The sequence below is a fragment of the Mesitornis unicolor genome, unplaced genomic scaffold (assembly GCF_000695765.1).
Source record: "Mesitornis unicolor isolate BGI_N332 unplaced genomic scaffold, ASM69576v1 scaffold43105, whole genome shotgun sequence".
Lineage (NCBI taxonomy): Eukaryota > Metazoa > Chordata > Aves > Mesitornithiformes > Mesitornithidae > Mesitornis > Mesitornis unicolor.
Window position 1 is genome coordinate 10,457 of NW_010184248.1, and position 25,673 is coordinate 36,129.

Sequence of the window (25,673 nt, forward strand, 5' to 3'; positions counted from 1 at the left end):
TCAGTCTTTGTCCTTTGTGAGTTCTGTAATTTCATCGACGTCTTCTGTATCCTGTGTCATTTTCTCATACTGTCTCTTGAAGAAGCCAAGCTGTGACAAGTATTGAAGTAACACCACATCACAGTCAGTCATTGATAGTAACATTTCTCAGCTCAGCTAAATAGTATGATGGTAGAAATGCAGGTGTGCGTGCACATACATCCAGTGTTTCATTTGTAGACAATTCCTAACTAAAATGAAAGGAGCTGGGCCTTAAACTCCTGCCTGGTGCAACTAAATGCCAGAACAGCAGTTCTGAGTAGCCAGCTGCCAAGATACAGGCATCTCCACGCTGCCTTGGTGTGCCAAAGAACCCTTCAAGAACCAATGCCTGGGCACACAGAAAAACTTTTCTCTCCCCTTAATCTTGGTATCCTCTGTAAATGACTTTTTGCCCTTGCCCTTCTGTTCTCTTTCTGTCTGTTCAGGGTATATCCTCTCCATCCTTGCTCCTAGTCTCCAGCCTTCCCACTGGGAGTATCATGGGAGTTCAGACCCCAGTTGGGAAGTTATGGAAGGAGGCAGGCAGTGTCAAAGGGAAAAAAGTAAATGCCACAGCCTCTGTTTTCAACCAGTGGATGCTCATTTATCATCTTCATGTTGCCAGTTTCTATGGGGACCCATTTCAGAATTTAGATTTTTAAAACCCTTCTGACTGCTCCCATCACGGGCACAATGCCAATGCAGTATTATTTATACCACCAAACTGCATGTGCAGTTTTGTTCAGCACCAGAGACAAGAGATTCCAAAGAAAACAGCCCAAATGTATTTGTCACTTTCTGCTTTTCTTTTTAAGAATATAAACACCTACTTACTTTCCACAAAATGACAACCAGTACCAACAGCAAGAGGAGTCCAGCCAATATACTACCAATCACAACACCAACTGGTATCTCAGCTTTCTCATCTGGCTTCATTATTGTAACTGAAATCTGAAAGCAGAGAGATTATGTGTTAGGGGTTAATGTTAACTGCACATAAAGTAGGATTTGTAAACCAAATTCTTTGCTAATCAAGAAGAGCTGGACTGCACACGTTCCAGCATCAGTGACTGGAACACACCAGGCAATTACAGCCCTTTCACTGCTGTTCACAGGTACTTGGTTGCACCACCATGGCACATGGCAGTGCCAGTTAAGGATTAGGGGCCCTCATTGCTCTTGGCCATACATGGCAGGCAGAGAAGCAATCTCTTCCTGCCAGCTTTCTGCCTCTCCAGTAACAGGAGGTGTTTCAGAGCTGTTCTCATAGTGCATGGACACACCATCACTAGGTAACCAGACATGCTTACATGCAGGTAGGGAATTGCCTGGTGTAGACCCCCATCTGCTCAAAACAGACTTCCTCTGCACGAGCTAGAGAAGAATGACTTCCAACTGAGCATTGTCAAAGCCTGTTGTCTGTGGTGGGCAGCTGTAGGAGGCAATACTAATGGAGGCCAGACACTATCATGCACTCTCTGAATCTGCTGAACTTTCTCCCCTCCTGTTGCACAGGTACCTCTGTTTCCTTTGCTGTTCCCACCTTCTGGGTGAGAACACTTGTTAACTAACAACTTGTTAGATCTTCTTATGTTAATCTGTGATCTCCTGAGTCAACTGCACAAATTTGCTGTAAGATACGTGGGTCAAAGAGGAGTGTTTCTAGCATGCCTATGCTTCCTGAACTGCAAGCAATACCAGAGAGCTCCCAGAACAGCATATGGTGTCTGCAAGTTAGTTTTCAGGTGATACCCTATCTAGTTAGATTGGGTATGACTCAACTATAGTTACATATAACATAGTTGCTCAGGGAGACATTGCTGTAATATTTATGAGCTGTCAAATATTTGGATTTAATCTTGGAACAGCATACATTTAGCATGAAGGTTTTTTCCTTTCTGAAACATGATAAAAGGAGTCACACGTTGGTTTACTTTCTCAGGGTTGCTTTCTCAGTGCATTTGTCTGGTGTAATTCAATCTTAAGCTTTCTCGGAAACTTGCACTGGACTGACATCTCGGTGATTTAAGTAATTTCTGGTGGAAGGCTCCAATGTTGTGCTAGGTGTGGCTATGTATATTCATTTCACTGAGGCAGGCTGGCTTTGTGTATTTTCTAACTGAATGGCTATAGTGATGATTATAGCAGGTTAATGTTCTTTCCTCCAGCTGGCAGTCCTTTCCAACTTGGAAAAAATGTGAAAGCTTTTACGCAAAGTTACCTAAGCAGCTTCTCCACATAGCATCACAAGGCAATATTAATTCATTTGGCTACACAGCAACCCAGCTCATCCAAACTAGAGCCAATCTCATATATATTTGCAGCTTGCCTAGTAATGCTTTCTCCATTAGATTAACAGTGAAGTGGTACTGGTAGAGAGGTGAATCGATGCTGAAGAACAAATACCTTTCCTGAAGTCAAACTGATCAGTAAGACACCACAGCTGGGATTCACCACCTCTAGTGTTTTATCTACAGAGTAGCTCCTTGTCTTCTAATGGAGAAGGATAGGCTCTTCTAGGGCCTAATTCACTCTATCTATTTTCAGGATCATTGTTAAGATGAGATTAATTGCATCTCAGAAATACCTGTTCTTTCTACATATTATAGTTTCTGGAAGGACTAACTCTAATGTGGATTGACTAATGTGGATACCTACCACCCTTGTCTAAAATAATAGGGTAAGTTGGAAAGTAAACTCAGATTGCTTCTGCAGTGTCCTGTTCCCAAGGAAGTGTGAAGGGCAAAGACTGGGTATCACTGCTGGCCTGCCAAGAAGTATATGCAGTGCTGTGTACTGATTCCATCACTGAAGTGGCAAAGGAAACTGTCTGCCCTAGGGAGAGTGTACCTCGAGCAGCTGGCACATTTTCCAAGACTTCTCACAGGGCAAGAGGCTATCAAGTAAGGATCAAGCTGCTCTGTAAGCCGCTGTGTTTTTTAGGAGCCCTGTGGATAACTTTCAGGGTCTGTTCAGGCACTGCTGTAAAAGAGCTGTAAAAGTCCTAGCTGCAGATGTTTCAATGGCTGGCTGAGGAATTACCTTTTATTTGTCAACTGCCTTAATCAACAGTCTTTTGAATAATTAAATACTGGTCCTCCTCAATTCACCAACAGAACTGCTGGTAATGTACATTTGTCAGTATAATGCCCCAGCTGTGAAAGAATACTTATTAATACATGAACTACCTAAAATGCGTGTGCAATTAACTGGAGTATTTGCATTGTGTATTAATGAGTTTCGTCTTCTAGCAGAAGTAATACCATGCTACAAAGGTGAGGCACTTGGCACACTTCAAATACAGGCATGTAATTTTTCTGCAAAAACATGGCATTATTTCCAGAACTGCACATGTATTCCTGTTGCTTCTGCTGGCACTGGAGGTTTCCCTGAATACAGATGGGTCTATTTAGAGGTCCTTCACAAGAAATGGAGTGATCCATGAGAAAACAATGACAAAAAATAGTTCTGAATTACGGTCTTATTTCCACATTGAGACAGATCAATCAGTAACTGCCTTTGTACGTATTTAACTGAATTTTCCATTGCCTGTGGGTGGGCTATGCTACACATTCTCACAGATATCTGACTCCCTTACTAACTTGCATTTTGGTCTTCAATTGCTCTTGTTATTTTTATGGATAAAACAGGCTGGTAAATCCTGTAAAAATAAATCTAAACTTAGTATTGCAATTGAAGAGTGTTCCTCTCTAGACAGGCCAAAAGAACAATGTATCTTTTTATTACAAGAGTACCACACCACTAATATATTCTTCAAGTGTTGTTTAAGTTTGTATATAGCAGATGGTAACCTTGGGAGGATTCTACACTAATAAAGTGGTGGTTTGGAGACTTTCCTTGAGATTAGCTGTGTCCATATTGTCCATATGACAGTCATTCCAAATGCAAAAAATACTCCACATTCTTTTACAAATGAGATTAACTATATTTGCTGGAGACGTATGCCAAACATCTGTCTACAAACATCAAGCCAAATACACTTACAGAAGTAAGCGTATAAATCAGATTTGCAAAAATGTTTCCTAGTGCTCATTTATCTACAACAATTAAGTCTATTGCAGAAAGAAGTCCAAATTTTGATCTTTTCATGAACAGGAAGCTAAACAAATTTCAGAAGTTTCTAACTAAGTTTTGCTGATGGTTCTACAATCTATTATAGATCTACAGAATTTTAACTAAGTCTGGTTATATATCAGTTGGCTGAAATGAAAACATTTTAGTAACTTACGGGAGGTAGTATATAGCCAAAGTATACGTTATTTCAACATAATCAAATGTCATGAGTTTGTCATTTGCTATGTACTCCTAAAGGGCACTGAAAATTAAATATTATCACTTCAGTAAAAGAGAAGTTGAAAAAATGTAATTATCTATTACTTACAGTTAGGGTATTCTCTCCAATTATAAATAACTCAGGGTTATGTGTATCAATTTTTCCCTCTGCAGAGAGTTGTAGTGTCTGGAAAGTTGACTGCAAGAGAAGATTAAAAAAAACCTGTAAAGGTCTATTACATGACAAATAGATTAGAATGTAGACATCCTAAAATAATGCTCTTGCTTTGAAATGAAGTCCTCAGAACCAGAAAAAAAATCACTGTATTAAGAAAAGTATTTTTTTTTAATGTGTCCCAAGCTAATGTGTCTGTGAAAGTAGCAATGTGTCAGTAATCCAGACTTAATTTTACTGTTCTTACTTACTAGCAATGAAACTAGAGAACTAGTATTTTTGCTTTAACATATAGGTCAAGCGAAACAGGAGAATATGATTGTTTATCAGTTTTTATAGTTATTTGAAAGCTGTCACTGCTGCTAGCAGGGAAGAAATGGGGAGAAAAAGAACAGTGAGAAAGAGAGAAATAGCTCAGCAACAAAGACAGATGGGGATACATTTCTGGCCTTTGAAAGAAATGGAAACTGGATGTTCTTTCCTCCCCTCTATCCAATGCTTCTGTTTTTCCCCATTTATTTTTTCCTATGACTATCTATTCCTCTCCACTGCTCATATTCTGACATCGCTCCCTCAGCTTAAATGAAGAAGATGACAAAAATCCTAAGCCAATTCCCATTTGAAAAGGGAGTTTGTGAAAGACACGCTTTCCTCTGCGGATGTGTTGAGAGGCAGAGGAGCATGGCTGTGCAGACACTGCCAGCTCACCACTGCTCTTCTCCCGGAGAGCCCCATTTTCTACAGCACCACCATGAACAGTCTCAGGTTCACAGGAGCACAGGAGGACTCACCAGCAGTGCCAAATGCAACGCCAGCTTTGTCATTTTGCCTCCTCAGTAATTTCTCTGTGGCAGGGCCAGGTACAGGGGGCTTGACACTGGGAACATGAGCAACCATGGGTCCACAGCAGCCAAAGCACACTGAATTGACCATCTGTGCAGTCTACAGTTATTGCATGCCTACACTGTGGCCATCTGCCCACGTGGTTTGTCCTGTGCTCCTAAGTGTTTAGAAACCCACCTAAACCCACACATCTTTTTTTGCTTTGCTTAGCAGGTACTGGCAAGCCTGCTATCCCCTTCTCAGACAATGACTGATTGCCACTAAATAAAGGCTGATTATGTGCATTGCTAAGTGCTTTCAAGATTATTTGCACTGAACACTGATAATCAAATAGAAAATAATAAAATCTGAGATGAGAGGAAAACTTGGACATGCTATCTTTCCTTCCCATTGCCCTGTGGTAAACAAATTATTTTCACTCACTTTCTAGTGAAGGTAGCAACCTTTTGTTCAGGTTTCCACCTTCTGCATACCCAACAGCACTAACAAGTGGTCTTGACCCAGCTGATTTGGAAAATACAAGCTTTAAAGACAGATGCTTTCCTTCACACACTTACCTAAGTGTATTACATTATCAACCTGACCTTTTAAGAGCTGAATGCTAAAGCTGACAACTGTCCTGCTGTTAAATGTCAATACCTGCCGTATGACTTGCCAGACAAACTGAGGAGACTGCGTCATGTTCCTGATGCTCTAGGCAAACTGAGGACTCCAAGACTGGTTGGTTGCCTAGCTAAGATGTAAACATGGTCTCATTTCAAAAGTCTGTTAATTTATGATGAGCTATATCCTGGAGGACACATGGTGATTTAAAACAGGCAAGTCAAGATATTATTGATGGATATTTTTAATCGTTCTGTAGGTCTTTATGCTAGGACTGTTTACTTGATACGAACTCTAGTAAAAACAAAAATCAATTAGAAAGAATTTCCACACCTTCTTTAACAAATATTACTAGCAGCACTAACAGGCTTTAGATATTCTGATGTGACTTAAAATGATCACTATTTAGGCTATGACGTTCAAAAGCTAAAAGTAGCATTATTTTCCAGGCTATGATGATGCTGTTACTCTGCTGTCCTATGCTAAGCTTTGTGGAAACTGTAGTTCCCCTTGGATTATCACAGCATTTTCTTAGGTTTTTGCTGGACTGAAGGTTATCAGCTCCATTATGCAGCCTCTCTACTTACTTTTAGATTCAAGTTTTCAATCTGGAAAAGCACACACAACAATGTAAAGTAAAGGAAGGTCTTTCTAGAATGGAAGCTCTCTTTACTGAACTTTGAAAAATATCACGAGTTAGGAAATACTTGAGTATTAGATCCTTCATGAAGATGCAGCCAATACTCACAGCAGCAAAGGTTCCATTCCAAATTCGGGTGGACACGTTCACAAAGTACTCTCCTTTCAGCATAACATCTTCCAGTTTACATGCAATGGTGCGGCACTTCATAGTCTTACAATTCTTCCATGGAAAACAGCAAGGAGAGGCAACAGCATGAATTAAAAATACACCTTTAAATGTTAAAATATTCTTTTAACATCCAGATTTTTGGATACCTTTGCCATTCTGTGCATACAAATTAAGTGCTTGCAAGCTGTGAAGAACATGCACCTCTTCCCCTATCTAAGGTAGGTGCACTATGTGTGAGATCATCCATAGGCTGCACTCCTGCACTGTGAATGAGGAATGCCACCCTCATCACAGCTGTCCCTATAGGTACAGCAGCAGGCCCATAAGGATCAGCTGTGCACCCCTGTCCTGTTGTACTGCAGCCCTGAGTCTTACTCACCAGTTCTTTGGATGCTCTGAAGTTCTCTTTCATGAAAGATGCAGAATAAGGTCTCTTTCCTATTTGCAGTGGATTTATCTGAGCTTGACAAGTAACACCTCTGGCCTAGGAAAGATGGCAGGAATCCAAGTGGATAAGATCATATTCAGGAGTTTATAGTCACAATAATAATAACAACAACAATAATAATAATGATAGTGATGATGATGACAATAATAATAATGATGATGATGATACTACTACTACTACTACTACTACTAGTATTATTTCTGGGATGAGATGGTGGCTGTGAAAGGCTAGATTGTGAATTATATAACACTGGATACTTTATGAACTCTGTAGTTTTGGTCAGAATTAAATGGCTCTTATGGTATTTTTTTTCCTCCCTACATTGACCTGAAGGGTTTGTCCTGATCTAAAAATTCTGTTTTTACTATAACCTTTTACTATAACCAGGAACTTTGAGAAGAACCTAGCTGAAGAATTCCAGAGCCCTTTGAAAAGTCAGGCATGGACTACAAAGATAATCCACATATGTCTAGTAATAGACTAATGTACTGCTGTCATTGTGGTCCTCCTGCTTCCCTTTATGAGGAAGGGACAAGGAGAAAGGGCATTGACTCTCTGAATCTCAGATACATGATGAGGAAAATAATTCATGTTTATAGTACTGATCAAACTTGAAAACACAGCCGTTTATGTAATTCAGTTCTTCACCTGATCTGTGGTGACTGCAGTTATGTACAGTAGTGGGTTCTCTTTGCTGGTCAGTTCTGGAATATGAATATTTACAGATGCCATCTTTACTGGAATACTTCCTGTAGTTACCTGCAAAGCAAATAACTTACTTGATACAGCATGAAAATCAGAAATCATGGATGAGTATGGACGAACTGCACTTCTTTTGCATCAATGTTTTTTGTACTATGACACTTACTAGGGTAGTTACTACATTATGCCAGTAGTAAAGCAGAAAGTGAACTGTATAGCTTCAGGTCCCTGTCTGTTTCCTTAGCAAAGCTCTTATTAACTGCGTGAAGTGTGTTTTGAAAAGTAAATATTCTGCCACAGCCAAGAGGCCTGTTATTTAAAGTAGCAGTTACAGGAATGTAAATGGAACTTAATTTAGATTTCTTCCACATTGCATATTTGGATCTAAGTTTTTCTGACGTCTGTAATAAATGCTCTGATCTGGCTAGTTCTTGCATCTGGTTTGAGGACTTAACCCTTGCCAAACTTCATGTTTCAAAGTCCAAGCCTGCAAAGATTTGTTTTCCTTTAATAAGTCATCAGAATATACTCTGTGGAAAAAAAAAGTCTAATTTGGACTAAAGTTAAGCATTAACCAACTTCTAAATATGTAAACAGTGCAGGACCAATCCCTCCCCCATTCTACTTGTGCAGTATGTGCAAATTTAATCCTTACCCTCATAAAGACTGTAAGCATTTATCCGCCAGCTAATTGCATTTTTTTTCTTACTTAACTGATTCAAAAGCATCAAAATCAGACAGTGAAATCAGAAATGTTTTTTCAACTACGTTTTGGGACCAGGCTACAGAAGGAGGTAAGGCAGCTTCTTGAACTAGAACAAGAAACATTTACTTACCTTAACTGAAAAGTTGAACATAGGGCCAATATCTTCAAAATTATTCACAGTGGAAGGAATGTTATGACCAGAGTATACTTCATAGAAGTTGATGTTGGCAAGCCTAGTTAACAACCATAAAACAATACATTTCAATTTGACAGCTGCTTTGAAAATATTAGTGTCATGGTTTAACCTGGCAAATATCTAAACATACGCAGTTCGCTCACTTATCTTCTCCCTACATTCTGGTGGGATGAGGAACAGAATTGGGAGAGTAAAAGAACTTGTCAGCTGAGATAAAAACTACTTGATAACAAAAAATAAAGCAAAACAAAACAAAAGCCAAACAAAAACCAAAACCAACCAACCAACCAAAAGAAACTGCAACTACAGGTGCAAAAGCTTGGAAAAAACGTAAATATCTTACCAGCAAAACAAAAACAATAACCTTATCAGTTTCATAAGAAAACAACTCCATCCTGGCCAAAGCTCCAGCATTAACGTGTTCATTTAAAGGGAACACTGCTGAAACACTAAAAGAGAATTCTACGGTTCAGTCCTAGCAAAACCAGGACAATGTGGTATGGGATGTGCCTTTGTGAAACAGGTCAGAAGTACAGGCAGAGGAAAAATCAGTTATGCTGCTGTTTGAATTTTACAAAGTTGGTTAAGCTGATTCACTACATGGTGTACTGAAGCCTGGAGCTGGAGTGAACACATGAAGGTAAGACAAGAGGGCTGCGTGAGATACAGGCTCTGCTCAGCCTCCTGCACCCAGTGGTGTTTCAGTGCCAAGCTGCAAGTTCCTCTTCCAGGCATAAACTGTGACTTTCAGCCTTGCAGCGGTCTCCCTCCTCATAAAGGGCCACCCAACAGTCCCCTTTGTTACATCTATAGAAACAAATACCATCAGACTCAGAGGGAGATCCTGGGCCCTAATGCCACAGACCACAAGCAGGCTTGCTTCCACACTGCCTGGGTGTGGAAACTCATGCAGCACCCTGCTTGTGTGCATGGTACTATTGCATAGCCCTTGGTCTCCTTTGGGCTACTTTCTTTAGTATTTATGGATTTCAAAATTCTAAATTTCCAAAGTAACAAGAGGCTGCTTGCAGCCCACCACAGCATGAAATTACAGGTATGTGATGGAAGGATGTGTTCTGAGGGCCCCTGCATGCTCAAGGGGCTCAGCCAGCTGGGACTATGCTCAAAGACAACAAAAGCATCCCTGTGTAGTGCATCACATCCATGTGCTACCTGTAAGCAGCTCCTTGGCTGAACTATCCCAGAACTGTGTTGTGTCTGCTCTTCATCATTAGCTTTCATTAGGAGATGAATCTGAGCAGTCAAAAAGCATGCTGCGGACCGAGTTAACAAGAAGCAGGGGCTGTCATGATTCCTACATCAGCTCTTCCTCTAGCACAAGGTGCAAATCAACTTTTTCATCAGTGCTGCTGTCTCTGTTTAATCTGGGGAACATCTGTGTGTACATTGGCAAATTAACATGTGTGAAGTCTCACAGAGGTGCTTCCTCTACAAAGATGATCAAGGGCTACAAAGATGATCAAGGGAGTGGAGCATCTCCCTTATGAGGAGCAGCTGAGGGAGCTGGGTCTCTTTAGTTTGCAGAAGAGGAGACTGAGGGGAGACCTCATTCATGTTTATAAATATTTAAAGGGTGAGTGTCACGAGGATGGAGCCAGGCTCTTCTCGGTGACAAACAATGATAGGACAAGGGGTAATGGGCACAAGCTGGAACACAGGAGGTTCCACTTAAATTTGAGAAGAAACTTCTTCTCAGTGAGGGTGACAGAGCACTGGAACAGGCTGCCCAGAGAGGTTGTGGAGTCTCCTTCTCTGGAGACATTCAAAACCCGCCTGGACGCCTTCCTGTGCAACCTCATCTAGGTGTTCCTGCTCCGGCAGGGGGATTGGACTGGATGATCTTTTGAGGTCCCTTCCAATCCCTAACGTTCTGTGATTCTGTGATTCTGTGATTCCTGATCAGTTGTGCTCCTCCATACTGCAGCGTGGATCCTTTCTGATGCCCCATACTTCCTCCCATTGGCCCTTTCCTCGAAGGGCCTCCTCACAAAGACTCCTGGGAGAACCCATGTGATGCATTTTCTGTTTCCTTGTTGCTCAAATCCCAGTATTTCCAGGTTGCACAGTAGGATGCACTTGTCCTTGCAGGAGTCACTAGTAAGACTGATTACCACCTCTTCTCCTGGAAACTCAGATTAGGAGATTTTCCCTAAGAAAAACTTCACTTCAACAGGACACCACTTTTCTCCACCCTTGTATTTTAAGAGGTTGCTCCTTGGCTATATTACCTGTAGCAAGAAGGAACTATCCCCTGATAGATATTTCCTACGTGTAAGAGTGTAAAAATGAGCTAACTCCAAGGGAAGCATTCAAAATTGGCTTAATGTGTACTTCCTTAAGTTCTTTTAAATTGATTCATCTGCAAGAATAACTAATCCTTTTCTGGCAGGAGGGATTCCTTCATGCCTTGACTTGCATATGAAAATGCCTTTTCTCATAATCTGGAGATGCACCTGAATTCAAACTCCAGTGTTTCCCCTTTTATAGACTCCATGCCTCGTTTTTTCTGAAGCATTGAGTTTCTGTTCGTATTTCTCAGCTAATTAAATTGACTGATTCAAGTTAGCACCATCTCAGTTTCCTAGGAGGCAGCTGAAGTTGCTGTGCTAGCCACCTAAGCAGATGCTCCTGTAGTTTCTGTATCATTGCTAGCTTTAGTAACAAACACTCTGCTTCTGCTGAAATCTCATGCAACATTCTCAGGGACTTGAAAGAACTTGCAGCACTGACTCAAATGCTTCTCTTCAAATAAAATGAAAAATTCTGCATGACTCCAGAATTCATCCATCTAACCACAATGAATGCAGTGCCTCCAAATACTCTGAAACTGGTGTTGCAAAGCAAGTTATTAAACTCAGCTTCTGTACTGTGGTCCCTACTCCAGCTCAGGTCATCTTATGTAGCGAACAGTTCTTGTAGTCATGGCAGCCTTTAAATATTAATTTCTTGAATCCACTGTTGCTGTGCATTTTTAAGCAGTTCCTCTTTTTCAAAGTTCTGTCTTTCTTTGAATAACTACTACTATTTTCTATCAGTTTATGTTTACAAATTTTGGAATGCTTCAGAATGCAAAAGCATTTTTTTACCAAGAATTGGTGACCCAGTACATCAAAACCAACTACACGTAGTTTATTCTAGAAATTCAGTAATTGGAAGAGATAAACAAAACTTTTCTTTAATGAAAAGCAAAATATCCTGTCTTAATCTGACAGTCAAACCAGAGTATTTTTGTTTCAGTTCTAATTTGAGTTAAAATGTAACTGCTTTAAGTTAAAATGGAACAACTTTTGTTGTTTTTTTTGTTTGGTTTTTTTTTTGTATAGTTTTGATCACTTTAACTCCAGATTTGATTCAGTGTCACTACATTGGAGCTCAGAGATCCAACCTTATTTTATAGTATATGCTAATATTATCAAAACCACAAGCACTGTTTAGTTTTTATACCACTTCCATTCACATGAGCATCTGTAACAGTTGTGCACAGGTAAACATGGATCCACAATTTCTTATTCCATATGTGTAAGATTATTGGAAGAACATAAAATTCTGCTACTGTTGATGAAGTAGGAATTTCTTACAACTTCCAAACTGAAAACAAAGTTTCACTATCTTTTCAGTGGCCTTTCAAGACTGTTAACAGTTACAATGAGGGTAACTCTTTACATTATTCAGCATACCTTGTGAAGTGAATTTCTGCATCATATAGCAAAGGGATTGATAAGCTGACCTGGTTGTCCAGTTCTTGCTCTTCTGTACTTTCACTGTTCATCAAAACATATTTATGTCAGGTGTCACAATATTATTTCATACAAACAACTTATTAATACCTAACTTACTTTCGTATGATTATATACTTTACCTCAATGCATGAAAACTTAGAACTGCCACATTCTGAAGATTTTTCAGGTTAAAATCAAAACTAATATCAAAGGATACCTACAGAAGAGATGACGGACAGACAGTAAATGAGTTGAAGGTACAACATACAAAGGACTTCCCAATGAATCTAAATTAGGAAGTGGTTTAGTGCAACAATCTACAATTGCCCTCTGTATCTGAATTCTCCACCAATTTGTGTGTAGTAGTTCAGTAATTTCTAATACTCCAGAATTGCTTTGCTAGCTACAAGCTGCAACAAAAGGTATTCAGGATTCCTTCAATTACATGCTTTTAAACCCTAGCATTCATACAAGCTTTGTATTCACTCTTTTCTTCCATTTATTCTAAGAGTTCCGCTTTGACCAATGCCATGAAAAATTCAGAAGAAATCTAACTTTTTGTATGTATTAAGTTTGTGGGTTCTTAAAAATTTTGCTCTCTCTGCCACAGAATGCCATGTTTCTATTCTTTCTGGCAAGTTTCTTATTGCTCCAGCTGCTTATGTTAGAGGCTGGAAATCTGCTTCTGTTCCACCCTTGAGGAATATGAGATTAAGTTCTGTAAGACCATGGATATCCCAATATTTACAGCATATACGAGACAAAGGATATAGGATCTATCCTAGGACTGTGTGGGCCACCCCTCTTCTCTTGAAGCAATCCTGCTTTCTTGGAGAGATGAGATTCACAGAGCAGGAGAAGGAGCTACCCCAGGTTCATGCAGCAGGAGGGGTTTGACAGGAATTGTGCTCAGTTCCCAGGTGGCTATGCCCAATCATCTCTGCTTCTGCCCCCAGCCCTCCAAGAGTCACAAAGCTACAGTAGTACTTGAAAGCAGCAGCTAAATGTGCTTCAAGAGCCCTTTTTCCCTTTAATCTGGCAGGAGTCACAAAAGTTTAACCCTTTGTTTCTTTTAATGCTTCTGATACCCAAAGGGAAGTTAATTGCTGCCAAATCTAAGAAATCCTTACCAGCAGGAAATGCAGATTTAGGGGAAAACAACAACAAAAAAGCTTTTAGGCATTATTCAAGGTTATTTAAATATGCTAGCTGTACCTGTTGTCGTGTTCTGAAAACCGGATAGCTTATTTGGCAGATGACTGTACTTTGTGCTGTTCCTGTCTGACATGAGACTTCAGTCCCATCGCTCTGCAGAAGAAACAGACAGAAAAGACATCTTAATACCAAGTTTTGATAAAGCAGAGAGGAAGTTCCCAGTTGTATCTTCAACAGGGCATGTATTACACTAAGGACTAGATAGGTATCATAGCAGTAATTCCTGGAGATGCAACAGATGAGTGGGGCATGCACAGGGCTAGGAGAGAGGCAGGAGAAAGGTAGCACAAGGACCAGTCCTGCATGATTTCTTGTAAGCTGTAATGATCTTGCTGGAATTTTGTGCTGGGCTTGGAAGGAATACAGGCTAGAGAGTACAGGTCACCTCCAGCATTAACTCCTACAGTGCTTTTTTGCAGTGATTTTACAAAACTTTTGCAGCCACATTTACATCACCTGAGAGCTAGTTAAGTGTTCTCACTATAGGAGTTAGTGTACAGAGCAGAACTCTATCATACTTTTTGTAGGAAAATCTAGAAGACAGATGTTTACTTTGCAGAATATGTAGCATGTCATCATTCTACATCAAAGACACACTATGACCATAGCCAGTTATCATGACTTTGAATTTATTAAAATGTAGTCTTTTGTTAAAAACATCCCTACCAGACATACACCATTCATGAATAATGCTACAAAAAAACCCAAAACCCAAAAAACCCAACACCCATATATTTTCAGCCTCATCTTTTCTTCCTGCTTTGAAGCAGGCACATTTTTCATCAAAAGCTTCACTTGCAGGCTGAAATACTTCTAAGCAAATAGGCTTTAAAATCAAAAGAAAGTCCTATCTCCAGTGTGGTCTTTTGGCGTCCTTTATGAATTGTTTGGGAGCAACAGTTGAGATTATAGATTTACAGCACACCCCAAAATAGTATGTATAATTCATTTCTTTTTCTAAGACAAAATTCATTAAAAGAACAGCTTCTGGTATAGCAATCATTTCAATCTGATTAACTGTCTAGTAAGAACACATGGCCTTGGCAGTAACACTATTTCTAAATCCAAAGTCTGTGCTTTAAGGCTGCATCATTGATACTGTATGTTTGATTTATCAAATACAAATTCCCTGTGGCACAGCAACTGCATTCAGGCATGTTGCTGGGAGTCAAGGAGAAGATGTGGATGCCAAAGCCTAAAGTGAGGAAAAGATGACTGAAATACTGAGGTGAAGTCAAACAACAGGTTGCCAGCTTTTATGCTGAATTGGCCGTGTCTCTCCTTGACCTAAATAAACTGATATGCTGAAGGGAATAATTCTGGTATCTAAGAAAATACACAGAGAGAGAGGTTTGTACACACATTCTTTCCTGCGGTAGGCATTACTAGCCAAAAAAAACCCAAACAGACAAAAAGCAAAACAAAAAAAGCCACAAAAGCAAAAACAAAAAACAAAGTTCTGAGAAGCCTGAAAATCAGTGGCAATAACAGAAACCGTGAGGTTGGGTATCACATACCGGTAAAGACGATGAAGCAAAAAACAAATTGTCTGAAAATGTAGCCTGGATTCTGGTGTTATATGCATTTTCCTTTTTATTTCTCAATTTCACATTGAATGTTAGTCTTCTGTTTTTGCTGCTGACAACAAACTGCTGTTTGCTGTTGGAAAATAAAGTCCACTGTTGTAAACAGAGGTACTAGAATAGCTGTGGATCACGAAAAAATGTGTTGCCTGTAGCCAAAAACAAGTAACAAGCACAGCAAGGCATCTCCTATGTTCTACACACTTAAATGTTCTGCTTTCTAAATCTGACATAAACTCTGTGATGGTGTTTCTTAAAACTGAACAGAATTAGTATCTTCTTAAAGTGCAGGCCCTTGATTATGTATGGTCAAAGTCACTTTGCTCAATTTTCAAGGGCTCTACCGTGGTGGGAAGGTGGGCAGAGAGTGGGAGGTGGACTTGGATGGCAGCTCCAGGAAGAGGCAGCCCTGTCTCTCTGTATACTGGGCACATATGCATATCTGTGCATACGGACTTGGAATATGCACTGCCTAAATGGCTGACAGCTCCTGAGTGGCACAGGCTGCTGCAGGATCCCCACTGCTCCCTGCAGGAGGGACTGAGATGGCTGCTGCAGCTGTTGCTGCTCTCCCAGTGGGCTCTCTTTACTGGGAGCAGTCATTCGGACGGGATTCTTCTGAATGTTGTGTCCTCAGTCTCTAAGGTACCAAAACTTGGGTTTGTCTAAGCTGACAAGACTTCTACTTCCATACTTGTGTTTCTATCATCATACCTCTTTTTCCTTGACTAATTATTTAAACATAAATGCTATTGGTTTAGGTTTTTTTTATTCAAAAAAATGCTGCTTCTAAGTAGATGTTGAACTAGAAAGGCATTCTCATCTGGAAATTCATGCAAAGCCTACAGACAAACCAACTGGTGAAAACGTAACACCTGACCCCAACAATTGCACCGATTCAGCTCTTACCCATCATCTGCCTTCCTTTGAACATTCAGAACAAGATCACAGACACAAAGTTCATCTTCACCGCAGTCTTTAATAAAAGGAATCTATGAAAAACAAAAGCATTTCCTGTATGACACTGTTCAACTTTAAAATTATCGACAGACAGTACAGTGCAACCACCTTTGAGGTGAAGCACATTCTTGGTTTGCAGGTAAGAAAATCCCTCTTAAGGGCATTAAAAACTCTGATATATCAAGTGATTAACACTCAGTAACATGTCAATACATGTTAACTGATACATAAGAATGATGCAGGCAGGTTGTTGTTAACCTATAACAAATGTGACATAATCAAATGAGCTTCATCTCTCCTTTATGTATTCTTTTATTGTAGGCTAAACTAACCTAAAATAGCCCATCTTTGCCATCAACTAGAAGTTCACATCAGCAGTGACATGTCTCAACCCACATGCTTACCCCATGGTGGCTGATGTGTGTGTGTGAGCATGCCCCTGCAATACAAACAAAGGTATAAAAGGAATCTAGGTACATCCCACCAGGTCCCTGTTTTCAGCCCTGTGACTAAACTAGAACACTAGTTTTCACTTGCATGTACCAATTTGGTGTTTCTGGTGGCCACATATTATGGACCATTGATTTTTCAATAGTAAATCTGTATACTTACACTATAGGCCACAGATGCAGGAGAATATCTATCAAGGACAGGGCTAGAGCCAGGATTTGCAAGGCCAATGTCAATGCGCAAACTAAGGGAATTCACTGCATCAGAAGGTTCCTGTAAAACACATGGTTCACATGATAGCTGTCAGCACAGCAAACAGGATAAAATTGGTAATTCTATTGTAAATTAAGAATGCATAGTAAAATCATACTTGCTCTAAACAAGAAGTAGCAGCAGTGCAGAGCTTTATTTCTTGACCAAAATAATTTTGTGAGATTGCATAGTGTGAGCTCCTCTTGCTAATCAGAAGTGCCATTTCCATGAAAACACTTGTTTTCCTGGAGACTCTATTAAGAGTCTATTAAGACCCTATTAGACTTTCATTCTCACCTGGCTGTAGGAATCAAATTCCTGTTCCACTCTGCCTTCCCATCACAGAGAGCAGCAGCTGGTCCTGAGCAACACTAAAACACAATATACTTCATGTCTCCTCTGTTTCTTAATACAGGATGAATACTTTTCTAGCTCTATGGCTCATGGCACAATGGTACTAAATGTGATCAACAAGTCCAAGGTATCTGCATTGCAAAGCTGAGCAGGAATTGAAGTCCTCTACCTGACCTAACATCATGCAGGGAGCTTAAGGAAACTCTCAAGGCTGTGTTTGGTCTTTGGTTCTAGAGAAAGATGAAGACTTTCCTATTTTTATTTTCCTCCTAGGTATATACCTGGTGCTAGCATGCACCAAAAGTATGCCTGAAATAATGTTAGTTTGAGAGAAAATATTTCCATGTATGTCTTAGTTATTACACAAGAATTTACTCAGAGGGAAATTAAATTTTGAACCTATGGACTATGGGACTCTGTGTTATGTCAGAGCTGAATTACGTAATTAAGAACGGCCTCTTCTATCCTAAAAGGCTGTGCTGAATTTGACAGTAATTAGTTTCTTTGAAATCAGAACCTTTCTGAGTATTCTTCAGTTGTCGGAGATTTAAGAAATGTAAATAATTCAGTATACCATGCACGAAATTCATCTTACAGATGTAAAATTCATCAACATCATCTTCTGATCATTTTTGTCACGTAAGACTACTTGCCATTGCACATACCTGCACACTGAAGACATCATGAATGCAATTCTCCTCATGATGTACGACAAGATCCCTCTGCATGTACCTTTCATTATTTTCTTTGAACAGTCCTCTAGAAGTCACTCTAGATGACTGAAGATCTGCATCCAATGTTGCATTGTACTTTATAGCTACAAGAAGAATAACAGTACATTTTTTGCTGAGTATGACTGCCCATGATCTCATTACTACGCTTGAGATTACAGTGGCCAGGCTTTCCAAACCACACTAAATATTTTCATAGCTCACTAAACACAGACCAGTCTCAAAATGATAAAAATTTCTCTTGTGCTTTCCAAAGCAGTCAAACAGGTTTAAATCCTGATGTAAATTCTCATTCACAGAGAGCACATTAAATGGCAATCAACCCAGTCTCTATTTGAGATGTCTGAGCCTGCAGCTCAGGCAAGAACCCAATCAGCAGGGCCAGGATTACATGAGATAAAGAGGCCTTGCAGCCATATCCCTGAACTCTGAGGAGATTATAAAGAATCTGCATCTTCTCTTCAATCATGTAATAATTTCTGTTGTCTTCTCTTCATACTATGACTAATACGCCCTGGAATACCATTATTTTATAGCTCAAAATCATGAGTTCCTAAAAGCACTATATTTAGCACTGAAGCAGTCCAACTGGTGTTATCCATGACATGTACGTTTCACTAAATACCTTCATGAAAGGCCAGAGCTAGTCTTAGAAATATATGGTGCTCTCCTCTCCTCTGAAAAGAAGAGCTTCTCCCCACTGATACCTGCACTGAGCCTATGGATTTTTATTTTTTTCTGCAGAGAGAAGAAAAGTCTGCAGTCTGACGCTGAAACCTGCAGGTTGAAAAAAATCAGCTCCTCACTAATAACATTCTCTGGGGTTTGTTTAACAGCAAGGATACAGCTCTCCTTTATAATGTTAATTACTTACTTTTCAAAAGATTATGGAGCCAGTGATGAAAGTAGAACTTAAAAACACTTCTCAAGCACTTATACTGATTTTGCCTTTCTTGACATGCAATCTAACATACCATTAGAATTTCCACTTCCCATTTGGATAATGGACTGTTGAAGAAATTAATATAAGTTATTGAAATACTCTTACCCACATGATTGTTTCTCTTAGCAGGTCTAAATGTAGCTTGAAAACATATTTTGACAGTTATTTCTGTGTTCTTGTTCAGCAGACTGATTTTCTCAGGTTTAAATGAGGCAATTATGGACACATTTGCAATACTTCGTGACCTAAAAAACATTTTTAAAAGGTTATATGTGATTTTCAAGAGCACTGGGTAACGCTGAACTTGTCTATTACTATCTGTAACTGTAACATTGATTTTCTTGGTTCCCTATGGAAATGTTTTTTAATGGGACTGGTAAAATTATTTTTCTTTGCATATAAGTGATTTTTTTGACACAGTAGCTTTCAGAAATGACAATAAATATTTTATCATGTCAAATTAATATATAATCAATATCTTTATCCTAATGCTCTAATCTTTCCTTTAAGGTAACACAGAATGAAGCCATTGTCCTGTTTTTCCAGTAAGTAACCTCCTTCTGCTTCTTTTGGGAAGTTACTGAGCTCCTCTGGGAAGGTGAAGAAGGGTTATTCCTCATTTTAATTAATACTCTTATTTTTCAGAAAAATAACTTTCAAATCAATTAAATCTAAGTAAATGCTGGTACTCTAAAGAGCATAATTTTCCTTAATGCAATTCCCACGAGCACTAGCAGCAGTTCTATTGTGGGTCAAAGTTCCAAACTGACCATTCATTTTTAATAATCTTGTTTCATTATCAAATAAGTAGCGATTCTGTGATGTTTTTCTTCTTACAATGGGGAGCCTCAGGCAAGAAGACAGGAAACAGATAGGAAAGCAAGCTGCATTTTAATTTAGCTCCTCAATGAAGTAGTGGAAAATACACAGTACTCAGGGAGGCAGAAGACTTGAGTTCTGTGAAGCCTTTCTTTATTTTGTGAAAGTACTCGGGATTTCTCTGGCAAAGGCCACATGTCATAATAGATGGGCTTTTTGCCAAAAATAGGTGCCAACTCTCTTTCACTGCTCTCTGTCCCTCTGTCCTTATCCTGCAGGACAGATCTCTCCCTGAGGTCAACCTACCAGCCAGTAAAGGTCACGCAGGCTGTGTGGGAAGTGGTTTCACCTGTCTCAGACTCAGCCATCAGAAGTATACTGCGACTCCTGAAGTACCTCCTGCTGTTACAAAATACTCTCAAGCAAGCCCCACTCCCTGCTGCTGCCCCTTCACTCTGCACAGCAGCAGGAGGCTGGCCCTCCTCATCCCTGCTCAGGTCTCTCCCAGCAGCCCCCACCACCCAGCTTCCCCTTTCAGGCCCTGGCTTGCCTCTAACACTGCCTTGGCTTTCAATGGTATGATGATAGATGCTTGAAAGAAGTTTAGTCTAATGCTGTTTTTCAGCTAGCTATGATAGCAGCAAGGAGGCAATAAGTGTGGTAGCCCTGAACACATGTAATGCAAGAGCTTTTGTAGTTTTTTTGTTTTGCTGTTTAATTAACTAAATGCTCGATTTGAATCCGAATCATTAAGTGCTTCCTTTCTGTAAGAGTTTACCAACCATAGGAGAACCACATTTCCATCAGCACCAACTGATACGTCAGTGATGTCATCATCATTTAAGTCTCTACGGCCATCTACTGATCTTCCAAAGAATTGGAGCCGTTGTCCAAAAGCGGAATCCGATCCTAAAATTTTCTGGGAAAGAGACTGGAGTTACTGAGTTTGCCACAAGCATACTTAAGTCTGTAGGTGGTAGCTTAAGTAATGGCTGTTCACTGATATTCTCTGTATCTGCAAAGTATTGTTTAAACAAAATACTTTTGTGGATGTTTTCTCAGATGCTTTTAAGCACTTTTTCCTCTCCTGTTGGAGCAGACAATGGACTAGATTTTTCTGTCCTGGGAGTAAATCAACTGGCTGCTGTATGCCAGCTAGTACTTACTGGAAACTTTTTCCATCTCACATTGAGCAACTCAAAGAATACGAAGCTTAACAGGACTTCAAACAAATACTTTCTGCAACCTGAAAGTCTGCATGAAAAGTGACATTAAAATTACCATTATATTAGCATATAGGATAGGCAAAGTCCCTTGAAAGTCTTCTCCTTTAATACTACGTATTTTTAATTTATAGTGCTGGGCTGTATCTAATCTTCATTGCAGTACATCAACCCTAAAAACCTGAAAAATGGGTGTCGAAAACATAAGAAATTAGCTGACTTCATACACAGGCACCAAAAATGGTAAGAGGCTCAGATGCAGCATCTTGCAAGTCCTTTTTCTCTATATGCTTCAGTTATAAGAACCACACCACCAACCAGCGCACGCTAACAGCTGAATTAAGGAAAGGCAAAAAACCTTGAAATAAGCCATGAGAATAACAGTACTCCTCTAAGTGGGTGAAAGAGTAGCCACTTAAAAGACAGAAAATCCTTCTGTTTTCCTCTAGGAGATCTAAAGGCACTGAATACAGCATTATGCAACAAAGTTAATTACCTGAGAATATTTAGTACGTATAGTCTTTTGAAATCCATTGTAAATGTAAATTGCTCCGGAGTTTTGGCTTTCCAGTGGTGCACCTATTACGACATCATTAAAGCCATCCAAATCAATGTCTGCAAGCATTGCAATCGCTGATCCAAAGCGAGCGTTTTCTGACCCCTGTGGACCTTCCAAGAGTTCTTGTTGATCCAAAATTCCCTTTAAAAAAAGAAGAAAGAAGAAAAAGCAAAACACAGTGATCACTGCACCAGATTAGACATAGAAGCAGTATCTATGTGCATTGTTTTTTGTTTTCCAGCACATTCCCCTTGGACTGCTCAACTCTGAACTCCTTCACCATTGTACTGCCCATTCAGTTTGCATTATATCTGAAAGTCTTGGCAAGCATAACACAGCAAAATTATTTGCTATGCAAAGCACTAACAGCAAATATAACCATATGTATGAAGCTTAAATGCTCTCACTGTCCTCATCTGACTGTTCTGAAAGTTTCACAGTACATTGAAAAATACAGTTTCCAGTTTTGGATTACCAGTTTTTATGCAGAGGGAATGGAAATTATGTAACTGGACATAATTCTTTGAAACAGAAATGGAATTTCCTAACTAAACTAATGAAAAAAACATGTGTCCAAATGCTAAACTCCTGACCTCTTCAGTGCCAATGAAGAAAGAAAGATTGGAGATCTTTATAGTAAAATAATCACATTTATGCTGGCTTAAATTCAACTCTCCAGCAAATATCATTCTCATCTTTAACCTCAGTTATCACACTTAAAATTTTAGAAGATATTTGTTAAAAATGACTAGACAACAATTTACACAACATGGACAAGTTGCAGATTCTTTGAAAAAAAAATCTTTAATTATTCTTAATTTTTAAATAATTTTGAACCTAACATTTGACAAAGACTAGTAAGAATAGTCTTCCAATTTATTGAGTTTCCAAAACATAAAAAAAATCCTTCATTTTTCCTTTTCTTCCATATTTCATGTCTAATTCTAAAGTCACAAAGACCAATATCAGCTGCCAGCAGTATCACTTCCAGCACCTCCATCTACCTTGAAATTGCCTTAGAGTATAGTTTCCTATTCCTCCAGGATGATCTGATTGTGAAGTGCTGCTGAAGAGGGTGTTCCTTCCTCTCTGTTTATTTGATTGCAAATTACCTAGTAAAATCACCATGTTCTGTTTTCTCTGATGGATGTCAGGTATTAATTTACTTTGCATATCCAGTCATCCAATGATTGATTGAGAGACTGTTCAAAAGTGCCAGAGGCTTCAGGACTGTCAATACAGTTATTCTGAAAACATCTACTACAGGTCTGAATAAAAAACACAGTCAATCAAACATCAGACAAATAACATAGGTTCACTCAAGGAAAGAGACAATATAATAGCAATGATCCAGTGTGAAAGTCTATTAAAAAATGCAAACTGGCAGAAATGCATTTATTAGAACTACTTTGGGAATACTGTTGGGTGTTGAACAGATTTGCCAAAATCAAATGGCAAACAATTAATTAGTAAAAGCCTTGAGCTAAGTTTTTCAGAGAAATACTCAACCTTGTGTTATTATTTGTGTACAGTGCCTAAAACCAGGATGAGGAAGTGACCTAGAGCAGCAGGCCCCTGATCAGTAATAGTTCTTAGCTGTTAACTTGCTTATTGACTCCATTTTGGTCTGTTCCATCTGACTTATTCCCAGATTATGTGCACAAGCAGTTTGCAACTGCTCCTGGAAAGCAAAATAGGCAAGATGGCACTGGGAATGGCTCCATCCATAGCCCTCTAACCATGCAGGCTTGGCACCGTTTACTCCTGCCCTTATGCCACACCCCAGGAAAAGGACATGCTGTTTCTCATTACAAAACCACCACTCACAATATTTCGACACTTAAAAAAAAATACACTAAATACTGACTTAGAGGCCTTGAAAAGATCCAGAGCCAAAGGCTTTGTAGCATGTATGTGTCCAGTCTGCTTTAAAAGAAGCTAGCCCCAAGCAGTGCTGGTTTGAGCAAGTCTGCTGCACCAGTTGGCTGTGAGTCCAGGCATCGCTCTTCTGATTACTCTCTGATTTAACAGAACAGACAGTGCCACTAAGTACTATGGCAGTTTGGACTGCATTTTCCTTGGTAAAACTGTAGTGCAGGAAACAACAATAAATCCCTCTGGCTGCAACTTAAAATATCAGCACTCATCACGGATGGAGAGACAGGAAGCTGATTCCATTTTTGCTACAGTGCCATCCTTACCTTTGTGATGGAAAACATGTATACTCTCCCTTCTTCTTTCTTCAGGTCATTCATAAACATTGGTGCACCCACAAGCAGCACATCTGTCACAGAATCGCTATTAACATCCACTGAACACACCACGCTGCCAAAGTAGGAGCCAATCTGAAATCAGTAGTAAGAGAGTTGTGTCTGTATGTGGATTTTGTAAACTATAATGTTTTAGCACCTGACTCAGAAAACTTACACCCAGAAATAGTCCAATACTAATGGATGAAACTGCCCACTGGAATGAAATAACTATATAACATACTTAAGCATTTGAAGAATCATATCCTTAATGTGTGTCCACTGTTTCTGCCCAGTAGCTCCTGCTATGGCTTTACCACTCAGCAATAAGAATTCAAACAAAGAATAAGATATGGAAAGTATATCTCTTCAGATTAAACTGTGCACATGAAACTACCCAATCTCTGATTTACTCTCAGAGTTGTCTTACAAACAAACAAAACCAAAACCATCCAAACTCATTGCCCTTTTCCAAATGGAGAAAAAGAGAATGAGTGTCCAAATCTCTCTTTTGATGTCATCTGCTTCACAACTTCTCAGAGTGGAGCTCACTGAGAATGATACATTAAATAGCTTTGTATATTATCTTTTACTACAAATTGGATTACTTCCTAAAATACTGTTTAAGAGTTCCAGTTGACCTCATTGAAATAGTTCAGAGGCAGAGAAAAGTTCAAGTGGATTCTATATGCATTGCAAGAAAGAGGGATTTTCAGAACAAACACACTGCAATTTACTGCTACATCAAAAAAACCAGATGCCTGCAAAATTTGCATTTATGATCAAAATATACATGCCTGCTCGCCTCTCTGGGACTGCATAATTGCGACATTACCATCACTGTGAACATCATAAACCACTATTCTGCCAGTGTAGTTGGATCTTGGTGCACCAGCCACAAAATAGATGTAGCTCTGAGTTGAGAGAACAGCAACAGAATAACCTGGGGAGAGAAGCCAACATTTACCATGTGTGAAAGACCATTAACTACAAGTTGTCAGTTGGTCATCCATAAAGGCACAATCAATCTGGTACATTAGTCACAGAGAATGTTCCCAGATGTGAAGTTCCCAGATGGGAACTTAAGCCGTCACACATACATAAAATTTGCAATAGTCTTCTGGAGAGAACAATCAACCTGAAACAGGTCTGCAGAACAGCATGGACAAGAGTTCAGCCTATTCAATAAAGTGCAGACCACAGAAGGAGGTAGGAAAAAAGAGTGCAGAGAGTATCCTTGGAATGAAGAAATAAAGAAAAACATGAGACGAACATTTGGGCCAGCCTTCAAACTGGGAAGGAATACCTAGCTTCTACAAAACTTGCAGTGCATTTTCCCGCAGCTCCCCAAACCACAGCCCATCATATTAGCTGAAAACAACAGGCTATATTAATAGCTTGTCAGCTGAAGCACTTAGATTTGTTGAACTTCTTTGAGCATTTTAATCCTCATTCCCATTATTCTAACATTACTTGCTTTCAGGAATCATCTTTTAATACCTGCAAATACTTTAAACATGTTTTAGCACTATAAAGCTAGTATGACTACATATTTTACATTTTTGTGGTTTAATTACAACAGATTTATTTTAACAGAAGAAAACAAAATCATCCTTTATAAAGGCAATAGTTTAAACTGAATAACCAAAGCCCAGGCAGAATATGCAGATCTTTAGCAAGCTGTAGGAAAATGTAAGGAGCACAGTCTAAAAGAATTATAACTTGGTTATTACACCTAACAGTCTAATTCAGATCTGTGTTCAGTCACTGTTTTCACAGAATCACAGAATATTAGGA

At 39.4% G+C, this 25,673-nt stretch overlaps 1 protein-coding gene across 1 annotated transcript; it reads right to left on the reverse strand.

Annotated features, from left to right (window-relative positions):
- On the reverse strand, positions 1–24,819 carry ITGA2 (integrin, alpha 2 (CD49B, alpha 2 subunit of VLA-2 receptor); the record flags this gene model as incomplete). The annotated part of the gene is made up of 19 exons (XM_010184407.1): positions 1–90; positions 856–972; positions 4,424–4,513; positions 6,684–6,797; positions 7,126–7,230; positions 7,843–7,953; positions 8,733–8,835; positions 12,497–12,580; positions 12,679–12,755; positions 13,754–13,846; positions 15,271–15,412; positions 16,246–16,328; positions 16,909–17,019; positions 18,018–18,169; positions 19,132–19,271; positions 20,628–20,764; positions 21,565–21,768; positions 23,829–23,972; positions 24,674–24,819. Coding segments are annotated over 19 exons (2,243 nt in total), but the record flags the coding sequence as incomplete, so codon positions are not given.
- Positions 24,820–25,673: the final 854 nt, after the last annotated feature.